The 25428-nt window shown below is 36.9% G+C and overlaps 1 protein-coding gene across 3 annotated transcripts in view; it reads left to right on the forward strand.

Annotated features, from left to right (window-relative positions):
• The window catches only part of PNPLA8 (patatin like phospholipase domain containing 8), a 43535-nt gene extending 18352 nt beyond the window's left edge, over window positions 1-25183 (forward strand). For 2 of the 3 annotated variants that reach the window (XM_021682914.1, XM_021682916.1), the window contains exons 5-10: window positions 1123-1217; window positions 4078-4249; window positions 5348-5405; window positions 7991-8185; window positions 16271-16466; window positions 23340-25183. In XM_021682914.1, coding sequence (XP_021538589.1) covers window positions 1123-1217; window positions 4078-4249; window positions 5348-5405; window positions 7991-8185; window positions 16271-16466; window positions 23340-23614 — 991 coding nt within the window. In that variant the 3' untranslated portion in view covers window positions 23615-25183. The remainder of the gene's footprint in view (window positions 1-1122; window positions 1218-4077; window positions 4250-5347; window positions 5406-7990; window positions 8186-16270; window positions 16467-23339) is intronic. The other variant, XM_021682915.1, reaches the window with a different exon arrangement.
• The last annotated feature ends 245 nt before the right edge of the window (window positions 25184-25428 follow it).

Consider the following 25428-nt stretch of genomic DNA (forward strand, 5'->3'; position numbering starts at 1 on the left):
TCTAATTCTTCATGTCTCACTTTGATTTCATAATGTATCTCTTTGATAAACCATATTCTTTTACTCTTCAAATCCACATTACTTCTTAAAGTTAAAAAAAAAAATCAGCACTTTTGGTTTTCTACTTTAATGTTTAATTTTCTAGTGATTTCCTGTTAGCAGCGGTATCAAAGGACACTTTGACACTCTAGGTTGTATTTGGTGGTGCCTGACTATAGCCACTACCTCTCTGCCCCACATCTTGTATTGGATTTAGACCCTTTCATTGCTTCTGTATATCTCCCAGCATTAAGAATTGTCCACATGTTACACACATCCTGAATTAGCCTACACCTCCTGGCCCCTTTCATTTCCACATTCATCATCAAGCTCTTTGCTGCCTTTGGCAGGGATCCAGAAATGAGCAAAGTAAGCAGCATAAAGTAGTACATCCCTAATGAGGGGCATTGTCTTGAAGTTGTTGAAGGTTTTAAAAAATGAATAAATAAAAGAACTCTTAAAAGTATGACTAGCGAAATGCAGAAAACAAAAATGTATAGAAGCATAGGCAGCCAACTTACATTGCAGGGAGAGGAAACAACTATTCAATGTTCCAAAACTGAGTGCAGGTTTTAAGTATTTCCCACAGTCTGGGGTGTTTAAAAAAAATACCTTCCGTTCGCATCTTTATAGTCTTACGCAAAGAGATACTAATATAAATGTAAAACATGGAGCGCCTCGGTGGCTCAGTCGTTAAGCATCTGCCGTCGGCTCAGGTCATGGTCCCAGGGTCCTGGGATCGAGCCCCGCATCGGGTCTCTGCTCGGCGGGAAGCCTGCTTCTCCCTGCCCCACTCCTCCTGCTTGTGTTCCCTTTCTCGCTGTCTCTCTCTCTGTGTCAGATAAATAAATAAAATCTTTAAAAAAAAATAAATGTAAAACATGCTGCTGTAACAGGTTTTCTACCATTACTTAGATATTGGAATTTTGGAAGTGATCTTACTACAGGCAGTTTTTACTGACATTAATTTATATTATCAGTTTCCATGTTAGCATATAAGCTAGAAAAGCAACTTGTAGGCTTGTTTTATTCAAGATTTAATTTCCTTGAAACAGGAATTTTCATTTTTCCTTTTCTCTGTAGGGGTGTGGTTGCTCTTCAGACACTGCGAAAATTGGTCGAACTTACTCAGAAGCCAGTTCATCAGCTCTTTGATTACATCTGTGGTGTGAGCACAGGTAATTATTGTTATATGGAAGCCCTGTGTCCCCACAGTATGCATTTAAAATCATGGTCATTCTCTGAAGTGATGAATATTAGTTTTATATTTTGATGATTAATAATCCTTTGATTGGCTTAATGAACTTCATAAAATGTTTATTGGGAATAAGTTACCATTTGGAGATGGTGTTTTGTTTTTTTTGTTTTTTTGAGAGAAAGAGAGTGCGAGAGCGTGTGCCTGTGCAAGTAGGGGTGAGGGGCAGAGAGAGAATCTTAAGTGGTCTCCATGCTCAGCACGGAGCCTGAGGCAGGGCTTTACCTCTTGACCCTGAGATCACGACCTGAGCTCTATCAAGAATTGGACGCTTAGCAGTTTCTTACCTGATTGTTTAAAGCCAGAATTTAAATTGATAAATGTGAGAATCTATGTGTTTAAAAGCCTACTTCTTAATAGAGCTAGATATATTTAAAATTGTAGTGTCATGTTTGTATAGAAGAAATTGGCAATTTAGAATACGATTGTTACTGAATAATTTTTTAGTTTTCCTTGAATCACCATCTGATACATTTTTGTTCTGTTTTCTGTTTTTCTATTTCCTTACTTCAGCTCTGTCACCCATCCATCCATCCATCCATCCAGGCCCACCCCATGTATGCATTAAGCCCCTCAGGATACCCATAGCTGTTGCTTATCCCCTAGGTAACACTCAGGGACTATCAGGATTGTGAATCCTTGCTGTATATTTTACTGTGTGACCTGATAATTTCTCACTTCATGTTCATAAGCTTTCTTTTCTATTTCTTTTTCTCATTCTTTTAAATTAAAATAGTTCTAAAGACCACTAGCAATAAAATCAAATGATTTCTCTACTTTATCTCTGTCAAGTATGACAAATATGCCCAAAGGGCATGTTAATTGATGTTCAGTTGTGAAAACTTACTGAGTGCAGTTAAAGGAATGATTCAAAAGCATAAGGAGTTAGTGCTTTTTATAATGTTCCATGGAACACTAATTCCTCAAGATGGTAGGTTACAGGAAGTTGTTGCGTTAAAGGAAGTTATGCAGGTTTCTTTACAGAAGGACTTCTGAGATATTTTAGTATGTTAACAATGCATCGTGACTCTCAGGATAGGAAAATAATATTTATTTCCCAATTTGATTTAACTGTGGAAATGTTTCTTAAAAGAGACCTTTCCTATGGCTAATGTTTTTTTAGCATTTTTTTTGAAGCTTTTACCCAGACCATTTCTATTAAATTTTGTGGTGGTTCTTAGCAATTCACACATTTAAACAAGCTAACGTCCTGCTTTGGCACAAAAGAGAATTTTAAATCAGAGATTCATCCATGGAGTAGAGTATCAGTTTATGTAATACGCACATTTCTGTGTTTATCACAATATATCTTTTCCATTGTGTCTTCCGGCTTATGTTAACCTTAACTTCTAATACAGTGCTTATAATTTCCTTTCGTTTTTTCATTTTGTATATTCTAATGTAGAAATTTTGTTTGCACTTAGAGTTTTTATAAAGTTAATAAATTTAGTTTAAGGGTAATAATATCCTTGCCAGTTTAATAAAATTTAGTTTTAAAATATCTGCTCATCTTTATAATAGCTCTACTTAAAAGGCACTTAGTTTTTGGCAAGTTATTCTTGTGTTAATTAGGGATTTTCTGCAAATTGAAAAAAGTAATTTCTATTATATAGTTATGCCAGTCAATTTATTTTAAAACAAGCTGTTTTATCTTTTACTAAAAAGAATAAGACCAAGTATGACAAAATACGTACAATATTTGAAATACGTTACGATAACGAGTTCCTGTTTTTTCCTTGTTCGCAATCTCACAGTGATGTTGTGTTTGTCTTTGTCCCCATCCCCGAAGCTTTCTCCCCTACGTTCCTCCTTAGTTCAGGGTTAGGCCAGTTAGGTACACTAGGTGGCAGTGTGTCCTACCAAGTGCAGCCAGGACATGAACTCAGCTATTTAAAAGGGTATCCCAGAGACCTAATTTCTTTACTTAGTTTAGTTCCCCGGACCAACTCAAAGGAGTAATTATTTTAATGAATTGGTAAGTTGTCAAATATACTGTATTCTGTGACTAAAACGAAGGAATTTATTAAGGTTAGAAAGAACGTCATTGACCATGATATCTTAATTATGTATTATTTGATGTACAGCAATCCTATATTTTAAAATTAATCTTCATATCACTGGTTAACATTTATTTAGTCCTTATTGAGGCCGGGTAAAGCCCTTTACATGTGTTACCGCTGTTATTATAAGAACATTATAAATTTTAGTTATTATCTTTTTTTTAAGATTTTATTTATTTATTTGAGAGAGAGAGAGGGAGAGAGCACAAGCAGGGGGAGCGGCAGAGGGAGAAGCAGACTCCCGCTGAGTAGAGAGCCTGATGAGGGTCTCAGTCCCAGGACCCTGGGATCATGACCTGAGCTGAAGGCAGATGCTTAACTGACTGAGCCACCCAGGTGCCCCAGTTTTAGTTATTATCTTAATAGATGAAAAAATTGGGGCTGTGAGTGGTTAAATAGTTGGTCCCAGATGGCACAGAAAGTATCAGAGCTAGAATTTTTTTTTTTTAATTTTTATTTATTTATTTGACAGAGAGCGACACAGTGAGAGAGGGAACACAAGCAGGGGGAGTGGAAGAGGGAGAAGCAGGCTTCCTGCTGAGCAGAGAGCCCGATGTGGGGCTCGATCCCAGGATCCCGGAACCATGACCTGAGCCGAAGGCAGGCGCTTAACGACTGAGCCACCCAGGCGCCCCTCAGAGCTAGAATTTTAACCAGGTCTGTGACTCAGGAAGAAGTACTGTAATGTCAACACTGATAAAAACTAAGCATTCTTTCTTTCAGGTGCTATATTAGCATTCATGTTGGGATTGTTTCATATGCCCTTGGATGAATGTGAGGAACTTTACCGAAAATTAGGATCTGATGTGTTTTCACAAAATGTCATTGTTGGAACAGTCAAAATGAGTTGGAGCCATGCATTTTATGACAGTCAAACATGGGAAAATATTCTTAAGTAAGTTATTTTTTTTTAAATGTTTGATTCTATAAATAATATGTGCGTATTATTTGAAAAATGAAAAAAATTAAAAAGAATATTAAATTATTGATCCCAGTAATTAGAGATAACCACTGTTAATATTTTGGTGCATAATTCCAGTCACTATTTTTTTTTTTTAGTTCATTTGTGAGATTTGCATGTAGAAGTTACAATTGCCCTTTTAAAAATTGAGACCAGGTTATAAATGGACACGTGTCTTTTACAATCATTTGATATAATTTAATTTTCCTCCTTCAATAAAGGGATAGAATGGGATCCTCACTAATCCCCTACTTTTTCCCTACAAGTTATATTTTTTTTTCCCTACTTTTGCTGTACAACATACCTCCAGAACTTACTGGTTTAAAACAACCTGATTCTGTGGTGTAGTGTTTCTTCTGTTCTTGTTTAAACTCACTCACACACCACACACGTTTTTTTCTTATTGAGGCAAGTTGGCAAAAAACATAGTCTTTATACCCAATACAGGGGAAAATATACACATTTTTAAGTCAGGAAAAAATCTGCTGTGAAATAAAACTCCTTTATAAAATGGAATTGTGGAAATCGCTGCCCAAGGACAAGATCTGTAATGTTGCAGTAATTCAGAGCCCAACTCGGATGATTTAAAAAGCATTTTGTAGGAGTGACATCGGCTCTGTATTGCTAGACCAAGTTTAAAGTCTAAATGTCCTGATCTGGTTTTTAGATTACTCTGTTACTAGTCTACATACTTCTGCAGTTTTATTTCAACACAGCTCCTTTATCCCTCAGGAGGACCCTGAAAACAGCCGGGTTATTCTGCCTCAGTGCCTTTCTTTACCCCTTAGTCGGGGTTGAATGTGTTCCCTTGTCATTTTTTGGTGTCCTTCTCAAGCTCCACCTCAACTATATATTGTTATATGTGCATTAATTGTACTATCAGGTGCCTGGAAGAGATTTTTATATTTCTTTTTTGTCGCTCATAGTACTTTGAACAAAGTCCTGAGCAAACAGTGTTTGCATATTTTATGTTCCCTGATGTTAGGAGATACGATCATTTTGATATAATTTAATTTTCCTCCTCTAATAAAGGGATAGAATGGGATCCTCACTAATGATTGAAACAGCAAGAAACCCTACATGTCCTAAGGTAAGTTTGGAGTCTTAAATATAATACCAACTTGGAATTGAAGGTTAGGCAAAAACTTGTTTTCGCCTTGTTCTAAAGGCCCATTACTAAGAGAAACATTTCTTTTTATTGAGAATTTTTTTTTTATTCTTATGTTAATCCCCATACATTACATCATTAGTTTTAGATGAAGTGTTCCATGATTCATTGTTTGTGCATAACACCCAGTGCTCCATGCAGAATGTGCCCTCCTCAATACCCATCACCAGGCTAACCCATCCTCCCACCCCCCTCCCCTCTAGAACCCTCAGTTTGTTTTTCAGAGTCCGTCGTCTCTCATGGTTCGTCTACCCTCCGATTTCCCCTGCTTCATTCTTCCCCTCCTGCTACCTTCTTCTTCTTCTTTTTTTTTCTTAACATATATTGCATTATTTGTTTCAGAGGTAGAGATCTGAGATTCAACAGTCTTGCACAATTCACAGCACTTACCAGAGCACATACCCTCCCCAGTGTCCATCACCCAGTCACCCCATCCCTCCCACCCCACCCCCCACTCCAGCAACCCTCAGTTTGAAGAGAAACATTTCTTAGGAACCTCTTAATAGATTATATTGATTCCTTACATCTTGCTTGGGCCATTTTCTGAAGATCTAAGATGTGAGCATTAGACCTCTTCCTATAGCCAGTAAAAGTGTAACAAAAAGTTTAAGAACATGAAAGACTACGACTGAAAATAAGGAAGAATTATTTTATCATAAGGTTAATCAAATCCAGTGATTTAAGAAAAATTATAGCATTTCCTTGCCCAGACTTTTTAAAAGAAATTTTATGTGCCTGTAGATATGTTAGATTAACAAACAAATGGAATCCCAATTTTAAAAATGGTAAAGCCACAAGGATATGTCTCATGTGGCCTCTTTTTATTTATTTTGTCTGAAACCTAATAATCTGAATATTGCTTGAGTTCTGTGTTCTTTAATAATACTTGTTATTTGATTAAGGAATAGCATTTATGGACTTTAGAATCCCTTGTAGCTTGTATTTGTTCTTGGATAACAAGCTGTAACCGTGAAAAATCAAATTCAGCTCCCTTTATTTCTCTTTCACTCTTGCTTGTTCAAAAATCATTCATTCTTTAGATGTTAATTCTGAGCCCAATGTGTCAACACTGTGCCAGGCACTCTGGAGACCTTAGTAAATGCAGACACGGTTTATAGTCCAGTAGGGCAAAGTAGGCATTCATCAGGTAATCATACAAACAAGATGTAGTTTCCCTGAAATAAATGCTGTCGAGTACAAAAACAGACCTCTGAAAGCATATATTTACAGGGACAGGAGGGAAGGCTATTCTAAGGAAAGGAGGTTTGAGATCTCAGTGTGCAGGCTGATGAGTAGGAGCAGTGCTGGCAAAGGGAAGGACCTGTGCGGGAGGAGGCATGGAGAGGCACAGGAACTGAGAGCCCCAGGAGACCAGAGCCTAAGGATTCAAGGGTGGCATGCAAAATGGGACTGAAGTGGCAGGTGAATCAGACCACAGGGCCTTGGAGGCCATGTTAATGAGATGCACGCAGCTCTTTTGGAGGAGATCCCAGGGTGCACTCTATGCCTCTTGTTTGTTTCCCTGCATCTTCAGAACTGTTTGTTTTTCAGTCATGGGAGTTGCCAACTTTAAATAAAAGACTAGAATAGGTGTAAGGGAACTTTAGCCACCTCAAAAAGTAATTCACTCATGATAAATGGGTTTATCATGTTTCCCACACGATTCTTAATTCAGCCTGTCTCTAGTCCTTAAATTAATAGAAAGACCCCCTGGATCTTGGTGTATGACCAACTCTTACCCACGGTGGCCTGGAGACATTCGGATCGCTCACAGGATCTGGGGATATCTCCTTTGGTTTATAAAATAGCAAAGCAGACAACCCCCTGGCAGGGCTTGACATGGAACCTTAATAACTTTGGCCTCCTCCGTACCTGTCAGCTTCTTAAGTTTATATTAGAGGTCATTAACCAGTACAACACATTTTACATTAATTCAACTTACATTGATAAAATCTGAGACCCAAGGTGGTCAGTATTAGTTATTTAATAAAAAATTACTTAGCTACCAGTTATTAACTATGATAAGAAAGCCTAAATAGTGTATATTGTTAGTTTCAGTTACTAAAGTCGTAATGCTTTCAAAGAGAACAGAAGCAAAGACTAATTTGTAAATGATATTATGAAAATAGTGTATTTCTTCTTCTTTGAGTAGTTTGTATTCATTGCTACTACTGCTACGTTGATTATTATATAAAGATTTGCAAATTTATGCCTTCCTAATGTCTTTTTAAACGGCTAATCAAATCATGTAGTCCAATAATATCTTTTAGTGTTGTTGTCTTACAATACATTTCTCAAAATTGTCTCAGTCCTTGTATCTACTGTCCCATAAAGAAATACCTGGTTAAATCTGGTTCCCTTTGCTTAAGATCATATTTATATTATACATTTATCTTGATGGGTAAAGTTGTAGGTGGTTCATTCACACTACTAAATAATACTCCATTTTCTACAGATCCCAGATACTGCTGTTTACAGTGGGTATTGTTCACTTTTTACTTTACTAGGTAGCTGCAGTAAGTACCATAGTAAACAGAGGGATAACGCCAAAAGCTTTTGTGTTCAGAAACTATGGTCATTTTCCTGGAATCAACTCACACTACTTGGGAGGCTGTCAGTATAAAATGTGGCAGGCCATTAGAGCCTCGTCGGCTGCTCCCGGCTACTTTGCCGAGTACGCATTGGGGGATGATCTTCACCAGGTGAGTTGACTGTGGCCTACCTTTTAAAAGTTTATGTGATTAAAGATCAGCACTCATTAAATGTCGCAGAGGGATCAACCATGATTTCTTCTTCATGTTTACATGTGGCAAAATGTTTTTATTTATTGTTTGTTTTTCTTAAATCAACAAGCCTTATGACTTGAGAGCACATTTTAGGAAAGCTTTTCTTTGTTATTTTATATAATGTGATTCATAGCTAATTACGATTTTATTGATGGAAAAATGTGGTATGTAGGATTGGCTTTCAAAATGTAATAAAAATTAAAAATAAAACACGGTCCCTGAAAACACAGAACTCAATCTGTTTGACAGTGGGGGTGACATATTTTGAAGGAGATAATATAATAAAATGATAGCAGTAAACATTAAGTTAGCTGTGTGCCGGACACTTAATATAGTCCTTTGCATGCGTTGTCTCATTTAATCATCACTGCTTATGAAGTGGATAGAGTTAGTCCCACTTTTACAAATGAGATATTGAAGTCTTGAGAGAGGTTAAGTACCTAGAGTAGGATCACGGCTGTCAAGTGACAGGATTGGGATGCTACCTATAATTACACTGCTTCTAAGTTTATGGCTAAATGATGTATAAAGTTGAATATTATTTCTGGCAGTTTATTCCTTTTCTGTTAATGGAGACCTATTTATCATAAATGTTTCCTCTGTCAAGTTTTTCCCATTATGAAATGTTAACTCATAACTTATAGTAATGATAAAAAAAGTCACTAAAGCTTTTGAGCTCATACTTCCAAGATATGTTTTATAGATGCTTAGTTTTTGTAATAATATCCCACCCAAAATCAATCTCATTCAATAGAGCTAATAACCTTAACTATCCTCTCTAGTCAGTGAAGTATTTGTGTTCTATTTCTTTGGTATTTAAGTATATGTTGAGAAAACTATTTTGACCAGGATTTTCAGATGTCATTCAAAAGCTCATACATAGATCTTGTATATGAACTACATATCAACTATATACTTTTAATTTACATGTGTCAGTATTATAATAACTAAAACACTTTTATCAGTTTTATTTTCTCCTATATTTTTATTGTATGTTAGACATATTTTTAAATATTATGCCCCGCTATCCCATTTTTTTCTGTATTTCTAGAAGTAATGTCATAATCTTTGTAGTTACGAGATTAACCTAGGTTTCCTTTTGTCTTTGGAGTCAATTCAGACCATTTCTTACTTTGTCAAATCAGCCATTGTTGAATTATGTAAGGCACTTCCCCTTCTTGCCTTTCTCTTTCTTCCACCTACCCAAAGCAGAAAGTGCTAGCTGTAGAGTTTTTCTGACATTGATTTCAAGACTTACTGGTCAAATTAAAATTTTTATTTTAAAATGTACCCTGCTGTTTTTAACAATTTCTGCTTATTCTTATTCTTACCAGGTTGTAAATGGAGAAATAATTTAGACAGTGTGTTCAAAATAGTAGTTAAGATTTATAACATATTTTACGGTGGTTGTCATGCTACAAAATTGCAGTTATGCCAAATATTAATGAAAGTCTCAAATGATAAGTTACTGCATTTCAGATCATATGCTCCCAGACTTCAAAAGAAGTTGTCTCATTTGCTTTTTATTCTTTAAGTGGAAATAGTGCTAAAGTTTAATTCAGTACATAATAACAAACCAGAGTAATTCAGTGGGTTTTTTTCCATTTCATTTAGACTAGTGATATTTCTTTTCATGCTTAGCCATTTTTATATTGATGACCATAATCTTTGAGTTTAGGTTTAAGCTACAGAATAAAATAATTTATTATATAAAGTTTATGTAAAGTATATAACCACATGTACAGAGAATATACTTTTATGTAAATCACTGACTTAACTCCAGGAAGATTTGTACATCTAATTAATATTCACATGAAATCTGGATTCTGAGCAAACCCTGTTTTTAAGAATATTTTTCTTGGGGCGCCTGGGTGGTTCAGTCGTTAAGCGTCTACCTTCGGCTCAGGTCATGATCCCAGGGTTTTTGGATTAAGCCCCGCATTGGGCTCCCTGCTCAGCGGGAAGCCTGCTTCTCCCTCTCCTACTCCCCCTGCTTGTGTTCCCTTTCTTGCTGTCTCTCTCTCTGTCAAATAAATAAATAAAATCTTTAAAAAAAAAAAATTTTCTTACTGCATGTTCTCTTCCAAACTTGAGGAAGAAATGGGATATTCTTCTACTCACAAGGCGCTGTGAAAAATTGTTTAGGATATTCTAACATGTGAATGATCTTGATTGCTTAAACAAAAAAACATTCAAGTGAAGTTCCTTTCCAACTCTTCAGAAATTGTTAAGAAGTTTAAAACTAAAATATGGTACTTACTTACTACAATCCTCTTATCCTAAGCTCTTTGAATAATTACATTGAGTTATTTACAGACTCATTTTAAAAATCTCTTTTAACTGTCATGTCTGATACATGTTCTAATGTAAGTTACTTCATATCCTTTTGGAACCATGTAGAGTATAAATTTAGACTAATACTCTGAGCAGTTAGTGAAAGTAATGCCACAATTAAGAGGTGTGGGTAGGTAGATTTGTAGATTTCGTTTGCCTTTGCCTATAAAGAGAAGAATATTATTATGGTATTTACCAGGTTTATTACATGTCCTAGAAAATTATAAAGTGAGAAGAATTCTTTTTGAGTAGCTTTCCAAGTATTACTTCTCTCCCCCTGCCCAAGTAGCATCATATTTATCTTGAAATAGAATGTTTTACACAAAATTAACCCTTCTTTCTCTCTCTTTTTAACAGTTTTATTGACATATAATTGATATACAGAAAACTGGGCATATTTGATGTATACAGTTTGATGAGTTTGGACATATGCATATCCCTTCTCTCTGATCTTTTTCCATCTCCACCTCCAAAATTAAATCATTCATTCTCTGCCTTTGGAGAAAGAGCCTGGTAAATTAATTTGCAGTAAAGGTTTTGATGACAGATTCCCATATATTATTTCTCTTAGGCCTTATTTACATTTTGAAAGGTTATGTCCAGAACTCAGAATACATTAACCTAAGAGGAATTATGATATTTCATATAAATGTTCCAGGTAAATAGTGTTTTCAGCAGAAAGAACCTGCCTAGCACCTGGCAGATGATGCTTTTGCCAGGCCAGAACTATTAATTTTCAGCATAACTGGTCAAAAATGTAGTGCCGGGCACTGTGTTAACCATGAGGAACATAAGGGTTTTAATAAGTGCCAGCTTATTGTTTGTGTTTCCTGGGCCATAGCCTCAAACAGCTCAAACTAGAAGAATATAAGCACAGTTATATAATAAGATGATAAATTCAATAATATGGAGGCTCCTCAAGAAGTTAAAAATAAAACTACTCTGTGGCTCAGCAATTGTACTCCTGGGTATTTATCCAAAGGATACAAACACAGTGATTCGGAGCGGCACATGCACCCCAATGTTTGTAGCAGCAATGTCCACAATAGCCAAACTATGGCAAGAGCCCAGATAGCCATCGACAGATGAATGGATAAAGAAGATGTGGGCACACATACACGATGGAATATTACTCCGCCATCAAAAAGAATGACATCTTGCCATTTGCAACAATACAGATAGAACTAGAGAGTATTATGCTAAGTGAAATAAGTCAGAGAAAGACAAATACCATATGATTTCACTCATGTGGAATTTAAGAAACAAAACAGATGAACTTAGGGGAAGGGAAGGAAAAATAAGATAAAGACAGAGAGGGAGGCAAACGATAAGATTCTTAACTATAGAACAAACTGAGAGCTGATGAAGGGGAGGTGGGCGGGGAATGGGCTAACTGGGTGATGGGTATTAAGGAGGGCACTTGTTGTGATGAGCACTGGGTGTTATATGCAACTGATGAATCACTAAATTGTACCCCTGAAACCAACACTATACTATATGTGAACTAACTTGAATTTAAATAAAGTCTTGAAAAAAAACAAATTCAATAATGAAAATATGCATAGCGTTAAGAAATACAGAAGATGTGGCTTATTCTGTCACGGTTAGCTTTACAAATACATTTCCACTCCAGTTGAGATCTAAAGAATGAATAGTTGGGTAGGACAGAAATGGGATTGGGAGGGGAAAATGGGGAAGAATTGCTTAATGGTTTTAAAGTTTTTCTTTGGGGTGATAAAAACGTTTTGGAAATAGATAGTGGTGATGGTTGTAAAACATTCTGAATGTAATTAATGCCACTGAATTGTAACCTTAAAAACGCTTAAAAGGACCAATTTTATGTTTTGTACATTTTACCATAATAAACAGAATTTTTTTTAAAACTCTAAAAAAATAATAACTGAGTGAGATGACTAGGAGAAGTTCCCATTGTGCAATGGTTATTTTCTGGTAGGTACTCTGTATGATTTGACATGATTAAATGTACATGAAAAGCAATCAAAAGTATCTAAATTTTAGGCCATTAAGTACATGTATGATGTATTGCTATTAAAACACAATTTTCTGTATACCGCTGAGAGATAAATAGCAAATTTTTCAGTCAGTTCATTTTTTAAGTCTGTTTTACTGCAGTATCTAGCAGTGGGCCTGGCAAAACCAAATAACCCCATAAATAGATAACTATGAATATGAATACCTAAGTGAAGGAAATACCGTGGTCGCACCATTAGCCTGATGACTTCCTGATAGAAGAGGCATGGACAGGAGTGGACTAAGAAGGGAGTTAAGGGCCGGCGTGCCTCTGCATAGACTGGAGTGAGCACCTTAAAAATCTTAACTTCCACACTTACGTGATGGAAAGCAGTAAAGTTTAAGGAACAGGAATTTATTGACATGTCTATTAAAACCATTGGAAACCTGACAACTTTTTAATTTGGGAGTGATTTTACTATTATCAATTCTTGCTAAACCTCATTTGCCCCTTCTTATCTTTTCTTCCCTTTTTGTCTCTTCTGATCCTTCTTGGTAGGCTTTTATATAAAATAGTGCAGGAGTGTTCCATCTAAAATACCAAAACGGTTAAAAGTTATGTAGAGTATAACTATAGAATTTAAGGTAAAAGTAGTTTTGGGCCCCTGGCTGGCTCAGTTGGGGGAATATAGGACTCTTGATCTCAAGGTTGTGGGTTCGAACCCTACATTGGGTGTAGAGATTACTTAAAAGTAAAATCTTAAAATTTTTTTTTTTAATTCTTGCTGAATTAGAAATGAAATGTTACCTCTATTATATGATGGATATCGTTCCAGTGTCCTATTAATTGAAAACAAAAGATAAAGTGAAAGGACTAAATTAAAATTAAATTTAAATTAGAAGCCTTTAGGGAATAATTATTACTACCTACATTTAAGGAATCCTAGTAGGGTTCTACAAAGTTAAACAGTACAAATAGACAATGTTAAGACTTTAACAGATACATTAAGATAACTAAAGGTAAAAATAAAAAATAACTAAAAATAAAAACAAACAGTACAAATAGACAATGTAAGACTTTCAACAGATCTATAAAGATAACTAAATTTAAAAATAAAAATAACTAAAAATAAAAAAATAACTAAATTTAAAAACAGTTCCTTTCAACTGATACATCCAAGTAATTAAATATTACTCAGCCCTAAAAAGCAGTGAATTACTGGGCTATCCAGTGACATGGATGGATCTCAGAAGCATTATTCTAGGTGAAAGAAACCAAACTCAAAAGACTACATCTATCTTGGTAACAAGAGCTAATGTGTGACCTTGGGGAACAGATAGAAGAATGGTTTTTGAAGATAAGAGGATTGAGGAACTGAGAGTCTAGGGTGTTCTAAAGATGAAAAGTCACATGTGGTATGATGAATCTCTACCCTTTTCTGCGTGGGATAGTAAAGAAGCCTATGGGCCAGGTGCTGGACAGTTTGTTGAATGAGAAGTTGATAGATGACAGCAGTGATGGTAGCATGGGCCAGTAGTTGGGCCTTTAAAGCATATGAATTTCCTAAGTGGATTGGAACTAGTAATGGTCTAGAAGGAACACTAAAGAACAAATAGGACACCACTCCCTCCTAACCACTAAGGTATATGAGATAGGAAAGAATCAACAGCTACTTGGGAGACAACATTAGGGAAGAGCAACGTCTCTGTTAAAGAGAGCATTCAGAAGAAGGTGACGTTACCTTGGAAGTTGTAGCTGTGGAACAAGATCCATACAGCCCAGTGGAAGGGTTTAAGATGTCAGGGAGGAGTGGACGACTGTGTCGGTAGCAAGGAAGCTCAGAGATTTGAATGGCATTATTGAATGGAACAGAAGCATGGTGGAATTTAACCTCTATTGGTTCTCTGAAGAAAGTGGGCTTAGTACCTCTAAAAACACTAAAAACATCCCAGCCTCCATAGTGATCTTTCCAGCAGATGCAGTCTCAGTTCATCTGCTTTAAGCTCAGCACACACAAGGATAGCAGTCCCTAAACTGTAGTCACTACATGCTCTTTGGCCTGGCATAGAGTAGATGGACACTTAAGCTTTTAATGAATGAACTGAAACTGTCTGCTTGGTGTCAGAGAAGCTTTACTTCTCACAGTGTTAACTTGCACTGTGATGTGTTTTTAGTTTAGGATTCTGATCTTTTGTGTGCATTCTCTGCCATGCTGCTTTGAGTTTAGGAATGATATAACTATATTAACGATGGCATTTAGCTGTTTTACTAAGATGTACACTGAAAATTAAGTATGGCAAACCCGTAATAAAGAGAAGTTTAATGCTAGCACGTGTGCTACTATGTTGTCATTCTGCTCCAGCTACAAGTTTCCCTCTTCCTGAGTCTAGACAAGGGACAGAAGAGAGAAGCTCCACTCTCCTCAGGACACTTACTACCGGTCAGGTGGCAGATGACATGAAACCAAGGCCCCCCTTTCTTGTGTCCCGGGCCTGGGGCTAGTCACAGGCCAGCTGTCTGCAGTCTTCTAGGTCTCAGAGACCATCCCGACTTAAGCTTATCTCAGCCGCAAAGGAACTTTAAGAAAAGAGTGAAGGACTTGAAATACGGTGGACCCATGAATAAATGGGCCCCCATTGACAAGAAATGTCTTTTGAAAGAATAAATAGCCTTTTCTCATGAAAGTCATAAACATTGAAACATGAACCACATTCTTTTGAAAAGATGTAGTTAGTGATGGAGGTTGCGCATCATGGAAAGGTAGAGATTAGATTGGAAATGGCAGCAAACAACCTACTGGAAAATGGAGACTAGAGCAAGCAGTGAAAACACGTGATGAAACCGTTTCTCTGGGAATCCACATAGCCCTGTGTATCTCTGTTACCCCAGAGGCATCATAAAGCTGCACACTGCGGATGAATGCCATATGCATATGATAACGGGCTTTTGGGCTTTTTAGAAGGAGTAACTTTCTAACACTTGTCGCTTTTCAAAATTGAATGGTTACACTAATAGCAAGTGAGGTTTATCCCAGCAGTGCAAGGCTGGTTATTTACTTTTATTCTGCTACGGTTTAACAGTATTCTGTCTGCATGTTTTACCCTTCTTTCCTCCTGAAGTCTTCAAAATAGTTATTATTTATAATAATGCTTAGAAATACAAAGTTTGCCTACCTCGTTTAGATCATATCTGCATTATAATGAATGTAATACTTAAAAAATTGTATGGTTGATAAAGTTTCAGTTAAATGAGTTGAATTAATTTGGTTATATTTGACTTGTGAATGAAGAGCTAGTTTTAATTGTTTGGTAGAACCACAGTTCTGTTAGGTTTTATATCTCTAGTAACCACTAGCCAAAGATACTATCTTTTAAAAATAACTTTGTTCATTTTAGTAGTTTGAGAAAAATATGCAAAGCAATCAAAGAAGTTAAAAGTTATGAAAGTTATTTCATAATAGGAACAGAAACCTTAATGAGACCAGTGAGCTTTCACATTACCCTTTTCTCAAGCTGTAGTATATAAAATAAATTCACTTTAAAGGAATTTCTTGTCTTCAAGTAATTTGTTCAATTTTTTGTTCAATCCTTAAGCTCTCCTTGTAAGTACATTTCAGCCTGTTTAAAATACAATTTTTGTCTTCATATTTGTAAAATAGAATTTCACTTTTAAGAGTTCTGCACTGTATTTTGCAGGATGGAGGTTTGCTTCTGAATAACCCTTCGGCGCTAGCAATGCATGAGTGTAAATGTCTTTGGCCCGACGTCCCGTTAGAGTGCATAGTGTCCCTGGGCACTGGGCGTTACGAGAGTGATGTGAGGAACTCCGTGACTTACACGAGCTTGAAGACCAAACTGTCTAATGTTATCAACAGTGCCACAGATACAGAAGGTTAGTCTGTCTGTTTGCCGCCTTAAAGCACTTTAACTTCCAGAGTTCAGTGTTTGGTAGCATATGCTGATGCTGCCTACGAAAGAGTATGTTACGTCTGTATGGGGGGCTCAGGAAGCAGAGGGGAGCAAATCTTTTGTTTTCATTTCTCCCCACTCATTTCTTCTAAGTGACCCTTGAATGGAGACTCTACTTTCTCTGCGTGCTAGTACTACCGTGCCCATATACAGTTGGAGAAGTATCTACAGCTGGATTAGCACAAAGGTTCAGTTGGAGACTCTTAAAATATACATCATGTCTTTACCCTGCTCAGAGTCCTCTAGGCTTCCCGTCATACTTAGAACAAAACCCAAAAGCCTCATTCACTGAAATTCAGCAGGCCCTTTGAACCTAGCCTTTGCATACATCTCCTCCCCCATTCCTCACCAAGTTATTCTCAGTCTGGCTCAGAAGTCTCTTGCCTCTGGCCCAGAAGTCTCTTGCCTCTGGCCCTCTGCAGTTGCTGCCCTCTCCGTGTGAGGTCTTCCTTCCCTCAGATTTACGCTTGCATCACTCCTCTGTTTCCTTCAGGTCTCTGCTCAGATGTCACTTCCTCAGAGAGACCATTGCCGATTCCTTTCTGTCCCCCCTCACTACGTCATTCTACCCTTTTACCCTGCTTCTTTCTCTCTCTCTCTTGACTTAGAGCATTTGTCTCATCACATGGATGTGTGTTACATATTTGCTTGTTTCATTGCTTATTATGTCTCTATCCCACAAGAATGTATCGTGGGCGGTTGTCCAGTTGACTGTGTTGACTGTGATGCCCACGCATAGTAGGCAGTCAGTGAGTGTTTGTTGAATGCCTAGTTTGGGCCTGGAGGTCTAGATCTCCTTATTTTGTTATTTTATTTTTAAGTCTTTTGTGAAATCTGTTATTCAGTTCTTAAAAAGAATTGTTACCACTTACCAGCCCCTTGCTTCTGAATCTCATTCTTTTCATATCATTGTGTTATTGGCCGAGTCTTTCGCCCACATGAGGATCTTAAACTCCCCACTAAGGACTTTTATCTAGTAAATGATAACCCAAAAGAAGCTTATATACTGGATTTTTCACTATCTGAAATTTTGACAAATCAACAAAATACTCTCTTTTCTCTTTTATTTTCCCATAACATTTTTTTTTTTTAAAGATTTTATTTATTTTTTTAGAGAGCGAGCGAGAGAGAAACAGCATGAGAGGGGAGAGGGTCAGAGGGAGAAGCAGGCTCCCCGCTGAGCCAGGAGCCCGATGTGGGACTCGATCCCAGGACCCTGGGATCATGACCTGAGCCGAAGGCAGACGCTTAACCATCCTAGCCACCCAGGCGCCCTTCCCATAACATTTTTATTAGATCACAGCACAAATGCATTTGACTTATACCTAGAATACTAAACTTCTGAATGTCTGCAGTGAAATAAATGGCCTATGGCATCATAAAACAATTTTCTTAAGGATGACATGACATTGCTTCATATACATATATTCAGATATGTATATGTGAATATATTAACATATACATGTGGCATATTTTTATGTACATGTAAGTGAACAGTTAAAATTGAATAGTGCTTGATCTGTGACTTAAAAATAGTAAAAGAGGAGCGCCTGGGTGGCTCAGTCAGTTAAGCATTCAACTCTTGATTTCAGCTCAGGTCATGATCTCAGGGTTGCAAGACCGAGCCCTGCCAATGGGGCTCCGTGCTGAACATGGAGCCTGCTTAAGATTCTCTCTCCCTCTGCCTTTCCCCCACTTGTGCATGCTCTCTCTCTCTCAAAAAATAATAATAAAAATAGTAAAAAAAATTTCTTAACTTAATATTTTTCATTAAACTATGGAATTAACACCATCATTATCAAGAAGCATATTTCTAAAACAAACTAAGAGTTCTAGAGGGGAGGGGGGTAGGAGGATGGGTTAGCCTGGTGATGGGTATTGAAGAGGGCGTGTTCTGCATGGAGCACTGGGTGTTATATGCAAACAATGAATCATGGAACACTACGTCAAAGACTAATGATGTAATGTATGGTGATTAACATAACATAATAAAAAACATATTTATAGGTCTGTACAATATTCTTATTTTAAGCAATCTGCTGAGAAAAAAAAAGCTTTAATCAGCTAGTTTCAGAATACTTGTATGTGTATCTGGTGCACATCATATGATGGAATAATTTGAAATTTTCAAGAAACGAGTAATGCTATTTCTGCATACTTACACCCTTGTTAATGACAAACTTGAGTAAAACACATGTAATTGCTGATACTAGATGGTTATTGACCTATAAAAACTGCAATTTCATTTAGCTCAATCTAATGCATTATCAGTTACTAAATAAATGGTGAATAGTTGTAGACGATTAAGACTGTGAATTAAGAGGAGGAATAAGAAAATGAAACTAGATTATTGTAAACAGTTCACAAGAAGCAAATTAGACTAGGGGCCCCTGGGTGGCTCAGTCGGTTAAGTGTCTGCATTCAGCTTAGGTCATGATCGAGCCCCGCATCGGGCTCCCTGCTCAACGGGGAGCCTGCTTCTCCCTCTGCCTGCAGCTCCCCCTGCTTGTGCTCTCTGTCTCTCGCTGTCTCTGTCATATAAATAAATACAATCTTCTTTAAAAAAAGCAAATTAGACTTGATACAGGTCTTAAAGGATGATAGGGTTTTGAGATTTTAGAAGAGGGTTAAGAGTGCCACTTCTGGCCATGATAAAATGATAGAGGCCATATATTTCCTCCCGCCTTACACCATTAGCAAACTGAATGGAACAGTGGTTTTCAGCCATTAGATGACAGGTGGCATGGGTTCGTGATCCCTGAGAGAAGGAAAATAAATGAAGTAATCTCTGCGATTGCCCAGCTTGCTACCTGAAAAGAGTTTGTAGGTCGTAGCAAAGGACGGGTGAACCCAGATACAGAGTTGGAGTTCATGGAGGCCCAGGAAACTAGAATTTGTGGGCAAAATACAACAGAGGAGGCAGCCTTTCAGAGTGCTCCAGAGACATGCAGGGGTGTCCCCCTTGAGTATTGATCTGTGCATGCATGTGAGGAAGCTACCCAAGGCAGGGTAACCTGGTGAAAACCACCAGACAAAACAGTTCTTGGAGCTCACATAGGACCCAGAGTAGCTCACATAGGAGCTCACATAGGACCTCAGATTTTTATCAAGTTGATTAGAAGGACCTTGTAATGCACGAGATAAGCAGTGGAGTTCTCAGAAGAGTATTGTCTCAATAGTGGCATCAGATTAGTTCTAGACTGAGGGCTGCTGTGGATCTACCCTAACACTGCTTAAAAGCAGCCCTCAAAAAGATCAAATTGAATCCAGTTAATAGTGTCCATTGTTAGAATAAAATCAAACAATATTAAAAGGAATACAACAAATTCCAGCACACAAAAATATAAAAAATCACAGTTTGGTGTCCAATAAAAAATGACCAGGCATACAAAGAAGCAAGAAAAGACATCCTTCACTAAGAGAAAACCCAGTCAGTGGGAAGAGACCTAGCTATGAAACAGATGATAGGTAACTAGCTGACAAAGACATTACAGTAACTACTAAAAACATACTTTGCATGGTTTACTGGGCTGAAGGAGGACTTTTTTTTTTTTTTTTAAGATTTTATTTATTTATTTGACAGAGATAGCGAGAGCAGGAACACAAGCAGGGGGAGTGAGAGAGGGAGAAGCAGGCTTCCTGCGCAGCAGGGAGCCCGATGCGGGGCTCGATCCCAGGACCTTGGGATCATGACCTGAGCCGAAGGCAGACGCCTAACAACTGGGCCACCCAGGCGCCCCTGGAGGAGGACTTGAATATGATGAGAGAAATGAATGATATAAAAGAGGCCCAAATCAAACTTCTAGAGGTGAAAGATATACTATCTGAAATGAAAAATACAGCTGATAAGATTAATAGCAATTCTACATAAAAACTTGCAAAAACTATAAATACTTGCCAGCTCATTCTATAAGGCCAGCATTACCCTGACACCAGAACCGGCGGGGGGTGGGGAGGATTATAAAATACATAAAAATGCCAATTCCCTATTAGTTTTCCCATGCTGAAATCCTTAAAATATACTAATAAATTGAATTCAGCAATATATAAAAAGGAGAATACAGTATAACCAAGTAGGATCATCCCAAGAATACAGGAGTGGTTTAACATATTAAAAAACTAATGAAATGTTAATTTAAGACTAAAAATTGAAAAATTGAAAATTTTGTGGTGGTTTCAATAGATGCAGAAAAGACATCTCACAGGGGCGCCTGGGTGGCTCAGTTGTTAAGCATCTGCCTTCCGCTCAGGTCATGATCCCAGGGTCCTGGGATCGAGCCCCGCATCAGGCTCCCCGCTCAGCAGGAAGCCTGCTTCTCCTTCTCCTATTCACCCTGTTTGTGTTCCCTCTCTCGCTGTGTCTGTCTCTGTCAAATAAAAAAAAAAAAAAAAAAAAAAGACATCTGACAGAATTTGAGATCCATTCATAATAAAAACTCACAGTAAGTTAGGAACAGAAGGGAACTTCCTCAGCCCAACAAAGGGCATCTATTAAAACAAACAAAACCCCTTAGAGCTGGCATCATATTTAATGATGAAAGACTGAATAATTTCTATTTTAAGATCAGAAGCAGAGTAATATGTCATCACTTCCAGTCAGCATTGTACTGGAGGTCCTTTTCCAGTACAGCAAGGCACTAAAAGGAAATAAAAGGTAGGTAGATTAGAAATGAAGTAAGTATTTATAGATAACACCATTGTCTATGTTGACAATCTTAAGGAATCTATTAAAAAGCTCCTAGAACTAACCAAAGAGTTCAGCAAAGTTGGAGAATACAGGGTCAGTAAAACTCAATTGTATTTCTGCATACTAGCAGTTGGAAATTGAAATTAAATATATACAAGGACAAACATCATTTATAATAGCATGAGAATATTAAACACTGATGGAATTACTTGTTTTAAATTATGTGCAAGACCTGAACTGTAAAAACTACAAAACATTACTGGACAGAAATTAAAGAAGTTCTGAAAAAGTCTGTAGATACACCATGCTCATGAATTAGAAATCTCAGTGTTGTTTTAGTGACCCACCACAAATTGGTCTCTAGACACCACGCAATTGCTGTAAGAATCCAGACAGCCTTTTTCTGGGGTAGAGATTTAACAAGATGACTGTAAAATTTATATGGATATGCAAAGGACGTAGAAGAACCAAAACAGTTTTGAAAAAGAACAAAGTTTGGAGGACTTAACACCTTCTGATCTCAAAACTAAAACTCCAGTAAGCAAGGGACTGTGGTATTTGCATAAAGATAGACATATAGATCAATGATACATTGATCCATACGTGTCCCCTCAAACGATTTTTGACAAGGTAACTCAATGGGGAACAGATAGTCTTTTCAACCAATAGTACAAGGACAATGAGGTTAACTATATTCAAAAAAAAAGTGAGCCTTGACCCTTCACACCATATGCAAAAATTAATCTGAAATGGATCATAGACTTAAATAAAAGAGTAAAAACTGTAAAACTTCTAGAAGACTACCCTGGAGAAAATCTTAATGGCTTGGGTTAGGTGAAGATTCTTTAGATAGGACACAAAAAGCATGAACCAAAAAAGAAAAAAATAAATAAATTAGACTTTACTGAAGTACAGATTTTGCTCTTCAGAAGATACTTTTAGTAAAATGAAAAGCTGTAGACCTAATAAAATACAGCAAAACATGTATCTGGTCCATTATCAGAACCAAATATATAAACAGATCCAAATTATATAGAGAATTCCCATATTATATGTATAAAAAGCACATAAACAAATTCACTAAAAAAAACAATGGGCAAAATATTTGAACAGACAAAGATGTGGAACAGTGGGAACTCTGATATATTAATGGTTGGGATGCAAAATGATATGGCCATCTGGAAAATAGTGCTGCAGTTCTTAAAAAGATGAACATGTAACATTGTAACATTGTCTATCAACTATACGTCAGTTGAAAAAAAAAAGATAAATATGCTTTTGCCATATGACCCAGCAGTTTCATCGCAGAGTATTCCCTCAAGAGAAATGGAATTATGTATCCACAGAAAGATGTACATGTAAATGCTTACAGCAGGATTATTCCTACTAGCTAAAAACTGAAGAGAACCAGAACTGGAAAGAAAAAATTGTGGTCTCTCTGTGCAGTGGAATTCTACCCACCAATAAAAAGGAAGGACCGATTGATACATACTATGACAGGGATGAATTTCAGAAGCATGTTGCTAAGTAAAAGAAGCTAGACACAGAAGAGCTAGCTATATACTCCTGATTCTCTTTATATGAAATTCTAGAAAAGGCAAAGAATAAGAAGAGGAACTATAAAAAGACATGAAGGAACTTTCTGGAGTGATAGAAATGTTCGGTCATGCCTGGTGTGATTACACAAAGATACTCCTTTGTCGAAACTTCTCAAATTATACACTTAAGATTGGTGAATTTTGTATGTAAATTAACCCTCAGTAAAGACGATACCAAAAATTATAAAACACGAAAAGGAAAGTTGGGAAGGCATTTCAGCAGTGGCTAACAGTATGACCAGAAACAGAGAATAGAGTACAGGAGCAAGGACTCTAATTAGCAGAATTATATGAATGATCTTGGGAGATGAATTTCATTTTGTAGTTATAGTCATTAGTATGGATTCCTTGGACCGACTGTTAATTGGCTGGAGTGATGAAATAAGGCTTTGTAATTTGCCCTCAAAGAAGATAATTTTAAATAAGGATAAAATTAGGTTATTGCAGAATAAATCAATTTTCAGAATAAATCAATTTTCTTATCTACCCTGTTCTCTATTTGTTTTAACAGAAGTCCACGTAATGCTTGATGGTCTGTTACCTCCTGACACCTATTTTAGATTTAATCCTGTAATGTGTGAAAACATACCTCTGGATGAAAGCCGAAATGAAAAGCTCAATCAGCTGCAGCTGGAAGGGTTGAAGTACATAGAAAGAAATGAAGAAAAAATGAAAAAACTTGCAAAAATATTAACTCAAGAAAAAACAACTCTGCAGAAAATTAATGATTGGATAAAACTAAAAACTGACATGTATGAAGGCCTTCCATTCTTTTCAAAGTTGTGATAAGGGTGTGTGTATATTTTCATAAGTGAGGGCCTGATCAGAAGATCAGTGAGTTCAGTTAGGAGTTGGGTTCAGCATGAGTTTACTTTGAAGTACTGGCAAATCCTGGAAAAGTACGTGCTTGGACCAGCTTGCACAGCACGGAGGGTATGCTTGCCTACAGAATTCATATGGAAATTAGTTTTTTATGATGTGAATAATTAACTGTGCTTTAGGAGTCTTATTATTGTGCTAATTGGTTTTAGTAGATATTGCTGTTCTATTGTTTGATATTTGAAAATTTATTAATATATGTGCCAAACAAGAACTATTATCATCTTATACTTGGTATTTTTGCTTTAGTCACCATAATCATGTTGAATGTATTTGATACTGATTTTCTGTCATGGGGAAAAGCTAATTTCTTCTTAAATTTCCATCACTTTTGTTTTCACTAGCTATATCCTAGGATCCAAGTGTTGACTTTTACTGGAATATCATCTAAACAGGTACAGAAAAATAGAATTTTCTCTATCAGAAGACTTTTACATTTGAAATATGAAAGAACCAGATATACAGTTCTATTCAAAATGTGTTTATTTCAGTCAGTATCGTTTGGTTCAGAAAGAAAGGTGAAGCTCCAATCAACCACTTTCCCCCCTGAAATTTCAAGATAATGCTAGGTGTTAACTTTTCTAGCTCTAGCTTATCATTCACTGTTACAAAATTATTTGAATTTACTGAGAAGATATCCCTATCATTAACAAAAATAAACTATTGAAATAATGTATTGTTAAAGGGCTAATGTCGTTTTTAAATTTTTTTATTGTTCATATGAAATGTAGCGTCCCATCTCTTGTAAGCATTTGAATATACCTGCCAACAGTGTGCTTAAAAATATAAGTTTTATCTGATTAACTCCTTTAACCTGGATTTCGTGGAGGTTGTATATATGCCAACCCGAATCATTGTTTATGCCAACCAAATTCATCTTTGCTTTGTTATCTATCTGCCATGTAAATCCTTACATCATGTATAGATTGGTCAAGGAAAATGAAAAAAGGTAAATGCCTTTTGCTTTGTACATATCAACTAAAGCTAAACCTCACTGCCTAGATGATTCTATTGCTTCTTTGTAACGTGAATTCATAGAGGCAGTGAGGCATGGTTCAGAGCGCTGTGGGGAGCTGAGAGTCTGGAAGCTAATCCGACCTCTGATGCAAAGTCCTGTTTGTGAACTGGAGGAGGGGGGACAGCCTGTCTGGGCTTTGGATATTTCATTTATAAAATGAGAAGAGCTAGCTTGAAAATTTTATTTACTCTTTAGTGGCAATCCAAATTCTGTCAGTGTACAAGCAAAATATGGGAAGAGATGTGAAAATGAGTTTTCAGTCTGCCAGTGTTAAACTGGTAGATTATCTGCTCTTTTCAAAGAAGCAAAGAAGAAAAATAAAATGTAGTAAATTCTCCAACTCATCAGTTACATAAAAAAAATAGATTAAAAATTGTTTTGATGCTCAGGCCTTTTGGAGTGTCTCAAAATTCCTATTTCTGTAATAAAGGGTATGTTGGCCATGTTTCAGTTCTGTTCTTACCGCAGATAGTATTCTTTATTAAAAATAGTACCTCAGATAGGATTGTCCCTAGAGGCATATGGGCTGCATGGGATTTCCCCCAGAGGGTGGAGAGAGCCTCGCCTGGGTTAAAATTACCCTGTGAGCCTTTTCTCCTCCCACACCGCATTTCATCCAGGAGAAAGTAGATGTCAAGGGACTCTTCGGAGAGGGAAGGAAGTCACAAAAAGCGTGCAGCCCGAGGGGATGGAGGGGAGGCTC

Source organism: Neomonachus schauinslandi, chromosome 12, assembly GCF_002201575.2.
Source record: "Neomonachus schauinslandi chromosome 12, ASM220157v2, whole genome shotgun sequence".
Lineage (NCBI taxonomy): Eukaryota > Metazoa > Chordata > Mammalia > Carnivora > Phocidae > Neomonachus > Neomonachus schauinslandi.